Raw genomic sequence first — 15,169 nt, 5'->3', positions numbered from 1 at the left:
GATTCAAGTATCAACGCTGCCTTGGCTGCCAACACTAGGAGCCAAGCCTACCTATCAGCCAGGGGCTCCTGGATCTTTGAATTGAATTCCCTGCTATAAAAATGTTGAGTGTCAGCTACCTTGGATGCCTGGGCTATGTAGCCTCAGAGAAGCTTCCCATTATGGTTCAGTTCTTCCCTTCTCTGCCTCCAGGCAATCCTAGAAATGTTCGATTTGGCTCTAATACCTGCTTTAGCAATTTACACAGATGGCTTACCATCTCTTATTGAAACGTCGGAATAACTACAATAAGTTTTAGTGGATTAAAATTCTAAACTCAGTTTATAGTTTGTGAAAATTAACTGCATGGTTAGTGTTGGATCTCTGTTGTTTAGAGTGGCTACCTGCTCACACTCTGAAAAATGCAGAAGGCACATTGCTTTTTCCGGCTGTCCTTCCCACACTCCTGTTACCTTCTCTCTGTGCCTCTCTCTCTCCCCCTTTATTCTTGAAGACAACATACAGAACATATTTGTGTTCCTTTTCCCTAACTCTTCCCTCAAAATAATCTAATTAATTAAAATTAAAATTGGCAGAAGTCTCACAGTAAATTCAGGATTTGTATAGGAAAATCAAAAACCGTATCACACACAGTTATGACAATCTCAGTAAGTTTATCCTCTGACTACACAATATTTTGACAATCCATCTTTAATTCCTTTCCCAGTAGACTTGTCATTTTCTTTAACTTGTTATCTTTCCCCAGATGAAATTCTATTATTGGTTTTACCTCATGCAAATAGGTAGATGCTATCGAGGCAAAAACTATAAATAAGAAGCTGAAGAAGCAGAACAAGGTGTATCAGCTGAACTTCTCCCTTTGGGAGGAGAACTCAGTGCTTTTCTATCTAACAATCAATCAGAATACAAAACTATCACACAGGAAGGGCTTTTGTAACAACAATCCTCAGAGCTGAAGCAGGGGAATAAAGCTTTAAGGGTCATATACACATTAAGTACCCCTTACTTCTCAAATATCTCAGTTAAAACAATTAAAAACTTTAAAACACAATGTTAGATTAAATTTGTTTCATTTTAAGGCTTAAAAATATTTAAGAGCCCTCACTTCATTTTTTGACTTCTAAAGCAGTATCTACACCAGACATTGTGTACAGTTTACTAGAGCAAAAGAGATTACTAAAAATGGTGACAGTATCATCATTTCGATGTTTAAAATATTTGTTCAATGTTAGATTTGAGAATACCAACTGGTCTTACCGGTAAGTATGTAATAAACTAAATCAGGTGATCTACAATGACTAAGATCCAAGCCAGAAAGGACTGTTTAACCTACAAAGACCATATACGCACTTAAAAGCAGCTGGAAATCCAATACACATTTTTGGGTGTAACAAGACCTCAGTAAGTCACATGCTCAAAAACTGAAGCTGCATTTTGCGGCAGCTGAAGTTCTTGATGACCTAAGTTTAAAAAGGAAGTCTAGATCATATGTGCATATATAGCAAGAGTATCTCTCTCAGTATGAGTAAGAAACTGGCAGCGATCGCTGCCTCCAGGTATCAGACCTGGGGACATGTTTAGGACAGGAAGACTTGCTTTTCACTTAATTCCTTTTCTGTTTTAATTTTCAGCTACTGATGTATATTAGGAATGGTGGTATGAGGAGTTAGGTGAAACTGCACTCTCAGAGACATCTGTTAAACTAGTCAAAATTACCAAAGATAAATATTCAAAGCTTCTGGAGATTGAATCTATGGATTTCAGTAAGAACAGCAGGAAGCACTGCATTCAAGTAGGAACCAGTTCCCAGCACCTCCCATTGCAAGCTTCTGCTCTATAGGGAGGGCCCAGCTGGGGCAACCAGAGAAGACCAGGCGTTCCCAATCAACCCTCAGCTCCTGCTCCACAGCACAGAGGTTCTTCCCAGGGGAGGGCAGGAACAAGGACTGTCAAAGATTGGCAATACTCTGCCCCTGCTGAGGTGCCCAACTTTTATCTGGATCGAACTATGGAGCAATTTATGCCCCAGGGGACTTTCAAAAACAACAGAGCAATCAGCTACCAATCAGTGGAGACTAACAGCTCAGTGTGATACAAACAGAGGCAGACCAGCCAAACTTCTCTTAATTATAATTCTCTTTATTTTGGGGGGGGGGGGAGTGGAATTAGTTTTATTTTTATTTATTTTAGTGGAGGTACTGGGGATTGAACCCAGGACCTCATGCATGCTAAGCACGCACTGTACCATAGAACTAGACCCTCTCCCTTAAAATTATTTTTATTAAAGTAGTGTTGATTTATAGTATTAGTTTCAGGTGTACAACACAGTGATGCAGTATTTTTAGATTATACTCCACTTAGAGTTATTACAAACTAATAGCTATATTTCCCTATGCAGTACCATATGTCCTTGTTGCTTATTTTATACACAGTAGTTCCTCTTTTGACTTTAAAATCCCCTTACATTTTATTATTTTAAAAAATATTTTTTATTGAAGTGTAGTCAATTAACAATGTTTGAGGAGTACAGCAAAGCATTTCAGCTATACATATACAGGTATTTTTCCAAATGTTTCTATTATAGCTCATTAGAAGAAACTGAGTATCATTCCCTGTGCTATACAGTAGGTCCTTGTTGTTTATCTGTTTTACATATAGTAATGTGTATCTTTTATTCCCAAACTCCTAAACTATTCCTCCCCACCTTTCCCCACAGTAACCAGTTTGTTTTCTATGTCCATGAGTCTATTTCTGTTTTATATATAATAGTTTCTATCTCTTATTCCCACACCCCTATCTTGTCCATCCCTTCTTCCTTCTCCCCACTGATAACCACTAGCTTATTCTCTGTATCTGTGAGTCTGTTTCTGTTTTGTTATATGAATTCATTTGTTTTAATTTTTTTAGACCACATATAAGTGATAACAAACAGTATTTGTCTTGCATCTGTGGTGCTAGATGAGAGTGAGATGTCAAGGACTGAAAAATATTTTGTTGCCTAAAAGAAAGAAAAAAACCTCTTTGTAGGCATCTTAAATATGAAAAAAAAAAAAGTATAGTATTTGTCTTTCTCTGACTTATTTCTCTAGGTCCATCCACGTTGTTGCAAATGGCTGAATATTATCCTTTTTTATGGCTGAATAATATTCTTTATCCATCATCTGTTGGTGACCACTTAGGTTGCTTCCATATCTTGGCTATTGTAAATAATGTATGGCTATGGCTATGATCACTGGGGTGCATGTATCTATTCAAAGTAGTGTTTTCAGTTTCTTCTGATATATACCCAGAAGTGGAATTGCTGGATCATAAGACAGATCTATTTTTAGTTTTCTGAGGCACCTCCATACTGTTTTCCATACTGGATGCATCAATTTACATTCTCAATAGTATACTTGGGTTCCCTTTTTCTCCACATCCCTGCCAATATTTGTGATCTGTAGACTTTTTGATGGTAGCCATTCTGACAGGTGTGAGGTGATATCTCACTGTGGTTTTGATTTGAATTTGTCTGCAGATTAGCGATATTGAGCATTTTTTCATGTACCTGTTGGCCATTTGTATATCTTCTTTGGAAAATGTCTATTCAGGTCTTCTGTCCATATTTTAATCAGTTTGGTTCTTTTTTTCGATATTAAGTTTCATGAGCTATTTATGTATTTTGGATATTAACCCCTTATCAGTCATATCATTTGCAAATATTTCCTCCCATTCAATAGGTTTTTTTGTCTTTTTGTTTTGTCAATGGTTACTTTTCTGTGAAAAAGTTTTTAAGTTTAATTAGATCATACTTGTTTATTTTTGTTTCTTTTGCCTTAGGAGATAGATCTAAAAAAATATTGCTATGACTTATGTCAGAGTGTTCTGCCTATGTTCTCTTCTAGTTTTATGGTTTCTTTTCTTTTCTTTTAATCCATTTTTAGTCTATTTTTATAAATGGTGTGAGAAAATGTTCTAATTTCATTCTTTTATACATGCTTTTTCACACACTCTACATGTATGGAACCATCTAGTTTTCCTAGCACTTATTAAAGAGACTGTCTTTTCTCCATTGTACAGTCTTGCCTCGTATGTTGTAGATCAACTGACATAAGTGCATGGGTTTACTTCTCAGCTCCCCATTCTGTTCCATTGATCTATGTGTCTGTTTTTGTGCCAGTACCATGCTGCTTTGATTGCTATAGCTTTGTAGTATAGTCTGAAGTCAGGCAGTATGTTACTTTCAGTTTTGATCTTTTTTCTCAAGATTGCTTTGGCAATTTGGAGCCTTTTGTGGTTCCATATAAATTTTAGGATTATTTGTTCTAGTTCTGTGAAAAATGTAAGGGGCATTTTGATAGGGGTTGCATTAAATCTATAGATTGCTTTGGGTAGTATGGACATTTTAACATTATTAATTCTTCCAACGTAGGAACAAAAGATATCTTTCCACTTCTTTGTATCATCCTCAATTTCCTTCACCAATGATTTATAGTCTTCAAAGTACAGGTCTTTCACCTCCTTCGTTAAGTTTATTCCTAGGTATTTTTATTCTTTTTAAAGCAATTTTAAACAGATTATTTTCTTGCTTTCTCTTTCTGATAGATCACTATTACCGTATAGAAAAGCAACAGATTTCTGAATGTTAATCTTGTAACCTGCAACTTTACTGAATTCATGTATTAGTTCTAACGATTTTTTTAGTGGAGACTTTAGGGTTTTCTATGTAAGGTATCATATCATCTGCAAATAGTAACAGTTTTACTTCATCCTTTCCAATTTGGATGCCTTATATTTCTTGTCTGACTGCTTGCCGTGGCTTGGATTTCCAATACTATGTTAAACAGAAGTGGCTACAGTGGGCATGCTTGTCTTGTTCCTGATTTTACAGGGAAAGCTTTCAGCATTTTACCACTGAGTATGACATTAGCTATGGGTTTGTCATAAATGAGACCAGTCAAACATTTAGCAGAGAGATCTGAGAAATTTGCTAAAACCAAAGCTGTCCTGATGTTCTGGAAGACTGTAGATGCCCAAGGTTGTACCTTCTGAGGAGCAAAAGCAAAGGGAATGTCTGAGCCTCTGGTCTTTGGCTGAACATAGGACAAACTCATAAACTCCTTGAACTGTGAAAATCGTCTCCAAATCACACAAAATAGACCCAAACAGTAAAGGGTGAAAACATCAGTGTCTTAAGGGGCTCGGGTACAACCCCCGACCCAACAGTGGCTGACCTCTGAAGTTGAAAGGTACAATAAATAGAATGAAAACTTTGGTAAGTGGGGCTCGACAGCAGATCTGGGCTGGTAGAAGAAAGAAGTGGCAAAATACAGATCAAGAGAGATCATGCAATCCAAAGAACAGAGGGGAAAAACAATGAAGAAAAATAAGCAGTCTTAGAGAAATGCGGAACATCTTTAAGCACACCAACACATGCATGATGGAAGTGCCAGAAGAAGAGAGAGAATAGGGCAGAAAAAATTTTGAAGAAATAATGGCTAAAAATTTTCAAAATTTGATTAAAAAATTAATCTACACATTCAAGAGGCTTAATGAACTCCAAGTAGGATAAAAACAAAGCAATCCACAGATATATTATAGCCAAAACACTGAAAGCAGCAAGACAAAAATGACTTACTGTGCACAAGAGAACTTCAATAAAATTAATAATTGATTTCTCAATAGAAATGATGGCAGCCAGAAGACTGTGGGATGATATATTTATAATGCTGAAAGAAAACAACTGTCAACTAAGAATCCTACATCCAGCATAATGATCTTTCAAAATGAAGGCAAAATAAAGCCATTCCTGGATAACGAAACCTGAGAGAATTTGTTGCCAGCATACCTGCCTTACAATGAATAAAAAAGGAAGTTATTCAGGACGAAAGGAAGTAACACAAGAATGACACTATAAAAGAGCACTAGTAAAAGTTACTATGTAGGTAAAATTTTTAAAAAGTGTATAATCATTATTTCTTCTATTCTTTTATGCAATTTTAAAAGAAATTACATGAAACATTATGTATAAAATTGTATTGCTAAGCCTATAACAGAGAAATATAATATATCTGACAACAGCAACACATGTTACTACCTATTTTTTTTAAAGAGGCCTAGGTCAGTATCTAAGGAAAATAAATCTAATTCTAACAAAACAACAGAAAAGGCCACTCATTGCTTTACAGTTACATTTTCATTGTGTGGAGTATTTAGAAACACTGATAAATCTGTGTTATCTCAGTGCTTTCAGGGTAATTCAAGTGTCATATCCATTAACATCACTCACATAAAGTGCTTCACAAAGGCAAGACTTACTGAAAAATTTCCCATCAAATCAAAGCACAGAACACAAGACATAGTCTTATTGGCTATTATCTCAATATATTCTAAAGAATTAGACTGCCCTCTGTCCATAGATACCAAGGCCAAGTATTAGGCTAGCAAAGGGAAGCCTCCCTTTTCCTTGAGTGTCTACATATGCAGTTCACTTTCAGTGTATTCCTAAAGTGCAGGTCCCAAATAAAGGCCTTCAAGATATCAAAAGCCACCTCAAGGACTTGATAAAAACCAAAGAACACATACTTAAAACCTAAGACCTCAACAACATGAAAGGCTTAAAAAAAAAAAAAAAAAGTCAACAGCCCACCCATAGACAGAGGATTCTAAGTAAGAATTTAAAAACCAACACCTGGACTTCTACTTCTAGCTCTGGAGAGACTTAATTTTCCTTTTCTTCTCTTCTTTCAAAGACATAGGAATATTTAAAGGAAAAATTATAATACTATATTGTGGGGTTTATAATGTATGTAAATTAATATATATGACGACAGTCACACAAATGATGGGGAGTAAATGGAACTAAACTATTGCAAGGTTTCTTATATTTCACATGAAGGAATAAAATCTTAATTTTGAGTAAATTTTGATTAAAGATGTATATTATAACCCCTAGAGCAAGGATATATTAAGAGATAGCAAAAAGTCAACAAAGGGTTCAACACAATCCCTATCAAAATTCTTAGCAAGCTTACTTTGAGGAAACTGAGACGCTGATTCTAAAATTTATATAGAAGAACAAAAAATATAGAATAACCAAAACAATACTGAAAAAGAAACAGACTGTGATTTCAAAATTTATCAGATTTCAAAATTTATCACAAAGCTACATAATCAATACAAAGTTGGCAGTGACATAAAGATAGACAAATACATCAATGGACTAAAATAAAGTCCAGAAATAGACTATTACACATATACTTTCCATAGATTTTTAACAAAGGAGCCAAAGCAATTCAATGGGGGAAAGTAAGTTTTTTCAACAAATGTGCTGAAACACGTGGATACTCACAGGAAAAAAAGTAACCTAGATCTCTACCTCACACCACAGACAAAACTTAATTTCAGATGGATCACTGTCCAAAACATAATGGCTAGAAATTATAAAGCTCCTAAGTCAAAATATCAAGAGATATAAGAAGGATATTTTCACTATCTTGGGGGAAGAAAAGAATTATATACTAAAAGCAATAACCACCAAAGGAAAAAAAACTGATATATTAGACTTCATCAAAATTCAAAACCTCTCTCATCAAAAGACACCTTTAAGAAAGTAAACAGAAAAAGCCACAGGGGGAAGGATATAGCTCAGTGGTAGAGGGCATGTCTAGCATGTAGGAGCTCCTGGGTTCAATCCCCAGCACCTCTGTTAAAACAAATAAATAAATAAACCTAATTACCCACCCTGCCACTAAAAAAGAAATAGCCACAGATTGGAAAAAATACGTGCAACTCATACCTAACAAATAACTTATAACTAGAATAAAGAATTCCCAGATTCAATATATACATATTTTAAATTTAAAACATAGGCAAAAGAAAAAAAACATAGGCAAAAGATTGTAATAGATACTACACAAAGAAGACAGCTAAATGACCAATAATCACATAAAAAAGTGATCGGGGGGGTTATAGCTCAGCGGTAGAGCATGTGCTTAGCATACACGAGGTCCTGGGTTCAATCTCCAGTATCTCCATTAAGAAATAAATAAATAAATAAACCTAATTACCACCCCGCCCAAAAAAAGGAACCCAAATTATTACTCATCAATAAAATGCAAATTAAAACCACAAAGAGGTATCCCTAATATATAATAGAATATACAAAGTAAAAGTGACTGGCAACACCAAATGCTGAGGAGGACATGAGGTGCAAGCTGCACTCTCAAACACTGCTGATGGGATTTTTAAATGGCACAGTCACTTTGCAGAAAGAGTCTGCAATTTCTAAGAATTAAACTCAATAATGCAACTATTTCTTTCTTAGGTATTTACCTAAGAGAAATTAAAAATGAAAAAGACTTGCACAAACGCTTTCAAGACGGCTGTATTCATAAATAGCACCAAACAAGAAACAAATCAATAGGATAACGGATAACCTAATTTCAGTATGTTCAAACAACAGGATACCACTAAACAGTAAAAAGAACAAAGCATCGATACATACAAGAAGATGGGTTAATCTCACATACAATATTTTGACCAAAAGAAGCCAAACACAAAAAAACACAAATTGTATAATTATATGTATACTGAAGTTTCAGAAGAAGCAAAATTAGCCTTTAAAAAAAAAATCAGAGAAGTGGCTGGCTTGGGAGGAAGTGGGATGGGATCTAGGAAGGGGCACTGAGAGAATTTTCTGGAGTGATAAAACTGTTTCATATCTTGACAGAAGTGTGGGTTACATACGTGAACACATTTCACAAAATTCAGTGACTTATATACCTAGGATTTATACTTTTCACTACATGTAAATTTTACCTCAAAAAAAAAAAAAAAGAAACTGTAAGCAAATATTGAACTCTAGTTATGTAATACGGCTGCCTTTCACAGTGGTATAGCTTAGCAATTCTGAAACTACTTCTGTATCCTCTAGGGACAATGGGCAATATGTATATGGATTCTGGACTAGATAACAGTATTGTATCAATGTTAACTTTCCTAATTTTGATAAATGTACTATGGTTAAATAAGAGATTGCTCTTGTTCTTAGTAAATACACATGTAAATATTTTGTGGTAAGAGAGCACAATGTTTCCAATTTACTCTAAATTGATTCAGAAAAAGATATAAAATGCATTTTTATAAATATATACATGTATACATGCACACATATACACACATATAGGGAAAGAATAAAACAAATGCAGCAAAATGTTAAAGACTGCAGAAGCTAGATACAAGGCACAAAAGAGTTCCTTCAATATTCTTTCAATATTTCTGTAAGTTTGAAATTGTATTACAATAATACGTTACCCTTCCCCCCCAAAAGGCTAACACCAGACTGTTTCATCTATTTAAGTATTCCAAAAGGAAAAACATTTCCTTTTTCTTAATCGAACTCCCTGGTTTTACAAATGAAAAATGAAGTCCAGAAAGACTAGGCCAATAGTCAGATGATTAGCTAGCAATGGAAAGTTAGAATCCTGATCTCCTGACTCCCACTTCAATACTCTGTAATCGTTTCTAGAGTATTTTTAGCTTTGATATTACCTAATGAAAGCCCGTCACCCTTATTTAACTGCATATAGTATTTTACGAGAAAAAATATAATTGCAATTAGGGGTACAATTAGAATCAAAATTCTGACACTGAAAACTACACTGCAATCTATTTGGGATAGGTAGCACACTGATTATAAACTATAGAGTATTTTTATAGAAAAACATACCCTCCAGTATAATCATTGCAATAATAAACCAACCTGGACCCAGCACTCACAGCCATAAAGAGATATGGCTAATGAGATAACACACTCTATTGTTAGTTCTGGTTGCAGGCAAGATACACAATCTACTCAGAAGTTCCTGGGGGAGAAAAATATTGTGACAACCACTGCCCCCACCAACCCCACTGGAAGAAAGCAAACCTGACAAGTGATGAACTAAGGTGTTTTGTTGTGCCCCATACCGACACACCAAGAAAGGAAAGAAACAGAATAAACAAAAAAGACATGGAAACCTCAAAACACATCTCTAAGGGTACAAGGGCTGAACTACCATTTCTTTTGATTCTAGGAAAAAAAGGTTAATATATTACTAAGGTACTACAACAGGGCAAAGGTTTACCATACTATCTTCCTTTACTAGTGAAAGGAAATTAACTCTCAGCCAGGAACAATATATACTCTCTATTCAAAAACTAAGTTAAAGGATAACAGAATGAAAAAGTTGTTTATCTTCAGTTTCATGTCCCACAGGGCTAGATATAAGCCGTCAAAAACGTTCATTAGTGGGAGGGGAGGGTATAGCTCAACGGTAGAGTATGTGCTTAGCATGCAAGAGGTCCTGGGTCCAATCCCCAGTACACCTATTAAAAATAAAAAACAAATGTTCAGTGAATTACTGGAGATCGAAATAGATATTCCATGTACCTGTCTAGGAAAATAACACTGTCAAGATGTCAATTCCTTCCAGAACTCTTAAAACTCAACAGTAAGAAAACAAACAACCCGATTAAAAATGACCAGAACAGACAGCTCACCAAAGAAGAAATACAAATGGAAAATAAGCACATAAAAAGATTGTTAACATCGTATGTCATCAGGGATCTGCAATTTAAAACAGAAACAAAATATCACTCCACACCTATTAGAATGGCTAAAATCCAAAACACTGACAACACCAAAAGCTGGTGAGAATCTGAAGCAACAGGAATCTGATTCATTGTTGGTGGGAAAGCAAAATGGTGCAGACATTTCGGAAGATACGTTTGGCAGTTTCTTACAAATCTAAACGTATTCTTATTATACAGTTCGGCAATGAGCTAAAAATCAATGTTCACACAAAAATCTGCACACGGATGTTATGGCAGCTTTATTCATGACTGCCAAAATTTGAAAGCAAACAAGATGTTCTTCAGTAGGTGAATGGTTAAATGCCACAGAATGGAATATTATTCAGCAATAAAAAGAAATGAGGTATCATGCCACAAAAAGACATGGAGGAAACTTAAATGCACACTGCTAAGTTAAAGAAACCAATCTGAAAAGGCTATATACTGTATTATTCCAACTACATGGCATTCTGGAAAAGGCAAAACTATGGAGAAAGTAAAAACAACAGTGGTTACTAAGGGCTTGGGGGAAGGGATTTAGGGATGAACAGGTGGAGCACAGGAAATGTTTAGGGCAGTGAAGCTACTCTATGATACTGTGATGGTGGATATGTGTCATTATGGATCTGTCAAATCCCATAGAGTTTACTACACAGTGACTTTAGTTAATAATAATGCGTCAATATTGGCTCATCAGTTGTAACAAAGGTACCACACCAATGAAAGATGTTAATAATAGTGAAAACTGTGTGTGTGCACCTTCCCTCAATTTTTCTATAAACTTAAACTGCTCCAAAAAATAAAATCTATTAATTAAAAAAAAACCAACTCATCAATAAACTTCTTACCAGGTCTAATGAAGACATTTTCCACAGACAGCATTGCTGCTATTGGAAGTAACAGATCCTCACAGTCCAGAGAAGCAGCCTTTATTACTGCACATGTCAGATGTGGAGGAAGAGGAAATTCTACCATAGACAAACCCAATCTGGTCACATGGCCACTCCTTAATAGAAAGAAAAGATTAAGTCTTTCTACGTTGGGAGAGCACAAATGAAATGTTCATCATTCAGAATAAATCAGATATAATTTAGATTTCCTTAAGTCACCTCCAGAAATTCAGTTCAATATAAGAAACATGATACACTGTGGTCATTGATAAGAGAAATGTAAAGATGATAAACCTGCTGTCAAGGGCCAATATATCCGAAAAACTAAATAAGGAGGCAGAATAAAGTAGTATAATAAAAGACACAAAATGCTACAGAAACAGAGAAGATGTCCTTGAAGATATGAGACAGTGATAATTATCAAATCTCTTCCCATCACACAATCATGAGTACAAGGATTCTGGCTCTTTATCATTCTGATGTACCAAACACAATGCCTGGCATTGAAACGGTTCTCAGAAATTACTTGTTAAGTAATACCAGTATCAAACCAAAACAGGTTTATGGTACATTTTCAGAATTATGGTGAAGAAAGGTTGCTGATGAATTCTAATTTCAGGTGAGACAATCTATCCAATTCAAACAAATCACTCTGTACTGATAAAGGAAAGTATTATGAACTCTATTTTAAAAAGCAATTAACATCTGTTGTGGTTGGTTTTTTACCTGTCAATAGCATCGCACTGGTAAAGTTGCTTAAGAGCTTCCAAAATAAGTCTCTCATTAGGTGGATCCAAATAGGGAAACCTGTGTGTTTAAATGAGATATAAAATGAAATTCCATTCCTTGAACATGGTAAGATTTTATACACACTTGAAAATTCCTTTAAAATGTTTTACTTCTCCTTCTATTTTTCAAGTCTTTCTTTTCCCTTTCTTTTTTCAAGAAGTATTCTATGGTCATGATCAACATTCAGCAAAGGAGTAAACAGTTTTTTCTGAATCATACTCTTCTGTTTAATTCAAGAAGTACTTCCTTTCTGATCCCCCTTATCTGGAACATTCTCACCACTCCTCTCTACTTATCTTAATCTTTCCCCATTCTTTATAGCCAATATCAAGTCTGCTCTGTTCTACAGTCTTTATTCTTTATCTCTACTCTGTTCTACAGTCTTTTTTTTTTAACAGTCTTTATTCTTTTATTCTTTGTTCTACAGTTTTTATTACATTATAAAACAGTGAAGGAAAATTAACTGAAAGTGGCCAAAAGCTACAAATTATTTAATAGTACCTCAAAATGGTTTTTGATAAAATGGTAAATATTTTCAATTAATTTTACCAATTTGCTTTATGTATGTGTATATACTCATTTTCTCCCTATCTGCAAACAAGCTGCAAATATAATGCCAGTTTGCCCCCAAAATATTTCTGCTTGTATCCCCTGAAAATAAGGACACTCTCTTATTAAATAAGGATGCACCACAATATCATTAATTAACATGACAATTAATAATATTCACAAAGGATATAACCAAGCATGAATATATATTTTTTTCCATAGGAACAATAATTACTTAGTATTATCTGCACTGGATTATTTTTTTCCATCATTGGTCTTGAGAGGATAAATCATCTACTCCAATTTCTCACCTTGAAAAAAAGGTGCAAAAAAGGACAAAAGGTCCGACACCTTACATAAAAGTCCATGCCAGGATTGACAGTTCTACTTAAAGACAAATAAACAAACAAAAATCTGGTAGACTGTTGCTCTACAGGCAGCTTTCCTACAATCTGTACCAACAAGGCCTGGTATCTCCTAGAGCAAAAGTTGTCAAGCACTTTCTAAAGAAGGCCAGATAGTAAATAGTTTAGGTTTTGTAGGCCATATGGTTTCTGTCACAATTACTCAACTCTGCTGCTGAAGTAAAACAGCCATACATAAATGAATGAGCATGGCCGTGTTCCAACAAAATTTTAGTGACAAAAACAGTCAATGAGTCCGGACCATATTTTGCCAATGACTGTCCAAAGCAATACCAAACTAGTCAACTTTGTCTTCTTACATAAGAACCCTTTCAGATCTGTAAAAACTACAATTATTTTTCTCCCCTGATTATACCAATTACCAAAGCTGCCAAACACTCCTTGTATTATTTGGTTTCTAAGAGACCCACCATATCTAATTACCATTTTTACTTTGTCAAACTCATCATAAAATGTGATGATATGCAAAACTGAACTCCAAATGTAGAGTGACCAGCACAGAACAGGAATGCTATAATTGCCAGTCAGCTGGACACTGCAGTCTATTAATATAACCAAAGTCCATGCTAATGGGACTTTTTAAATTGTTTTTTAAAACAAAATAATAATTCTGTTAATTGCAAGCTCATATTAAGTTTGTAGTAATCTGATAATTTCAGATCTTTTCTGCATTGATTTTCTTTCTTTCGTTCTTCGTCTCTCTTTCTTTTTTAGTGAAGGTACTGGGAATTGAACTCAGGACCTTATGCATACTAAGCATGTGCTCTACCACCGAGCTACACCCACCCCCACTACAGTGAATTTCCTTAATGTGCAACCAAAATGCAGGATATAAGATGTACCCTTTAGTCTTTTACCTTGTTGATTTCCACCCAAGGTTCTGGCCTGTGTAGACCATTCTAAATCTTGGTTTTAATCACCTACCAATTAGATATGAAGACATTTTCCAAAAATCTGATAATCATGACTTCAATATCTTTATTTAATATTTTCATTAAAAATGCTTATTAGGAAAGAGTGAAGTTCAGTACTGTACCAGTAAAACCCCCATCTAGGCTACACAAAGCAACTAATCAATTCTTTCTAGATTTAGCTATTTGACAACTACATCCTAATTCAGCAGTATTGTCACATCCTTCTTCACAGAGATGTCAAATGTAATCTTATTAAATATTGTGTTGAAACTAGAGCCATTAGGTTATCATTCAATAAATTCTTGTGGGGCACCCATTATGTGAATGGTCCTATCTTCAAACTGAAAAAGAAATAGTTTCTATGACATGTTCTTTGTGAACCATTTTGATTCATACTTATTATAAATCACCATTAAATTATCTTAAATCATTTTTCAATAAACTATGCTAGAATTTGCTAAAAATCAATGTCAAGCTTACTGAGCAGTTGTTTCCATAACCTGCCCTTTTCTTAAATGGAAAAATCAAGACATTTGCGTTTTTCACAATTTTCTGATAACCCATACTGCATAATTTCTCACACACAACCCACAATACCTCCGACATTCTATCTGTAAGTTCTTTTAGTATCATGGAAATAAAGCCTCAAGACAAACTCATTTATGGTCATTAGGTTCTCTCTCATTATCTCCTAATCCATATTGATCATTAATGCTTTCTTATCTAGACTTGTTCCAGTTTTAAAATCATTCTTAATAAAGGAGAACGGAAATCAAAATAACAATTGAAAAGCTGTTTTTTCTTTCTGTCAGCTATGAATACAATACCATCTATTTCAAATTCTGGTTCTATCTGTCCAAATCCTATACACATCTTAAAAAGAGAAGATACAACATGATAAATATAATTAACACTGCTGTATGCTATTATGAAAGCTGTTAAAAGAGTAAATCCTAAGAATCACAAGGAAAAAAATTTTTTTCTATTTCTTTAATTTTGTATCTGTATG

General features: G+C 34.7%; 1 protein-coding gene across 1 annotated transcript in view; it reads right to left on the bottom strand.

The window, feature by feature from the left end:
• Nucleotides 1-15,169, bottom strand: part of DHX40 (DEAH-box helicase 40) — a 41,450-nt gene that overhangs the window by 8,295 nt on the left and 17,986 nt on the right. Inside the window, exons 11-12 of the mRNA XM_010990436.3 lie at nucleotides 12,210-12,290; nucleotides 11,442-11,599 (exon numbers count right to left, since the gene is read on the bottom strand). Of these exons, the coding sequence (XP_010988738.3) occupies nucleotides 11,442-11,599; nucleotides 12,210-12,290 (239 nt within the window). The remainder of the gene's footprint in view (nucleotides 1-11,441; nucleotides 11,600-12,209; nucleotides 12,291-15,169) is intronic.

Source organism: Camelus dromedarius, chromosome 16 (assembly GCF_036321535.1).
Source record: "Camelus dromedarius isolate mCamDro1 chromosome 16, mCamDro1.pat, whole genome shotgun sequence".
In the NCBI taxonomy this organism is placed as follows: domain Eukaryota; kingdom Metazoa; phylum Chordata; class Mammalia; order Artiodactyla; family Camelidae; genus Camelus; species Camelus dromedarius.
Note: the sequence above shows the minus strand (reverse complement) of the source record. Positions and strands in the feature narration are given on the sequence as shown.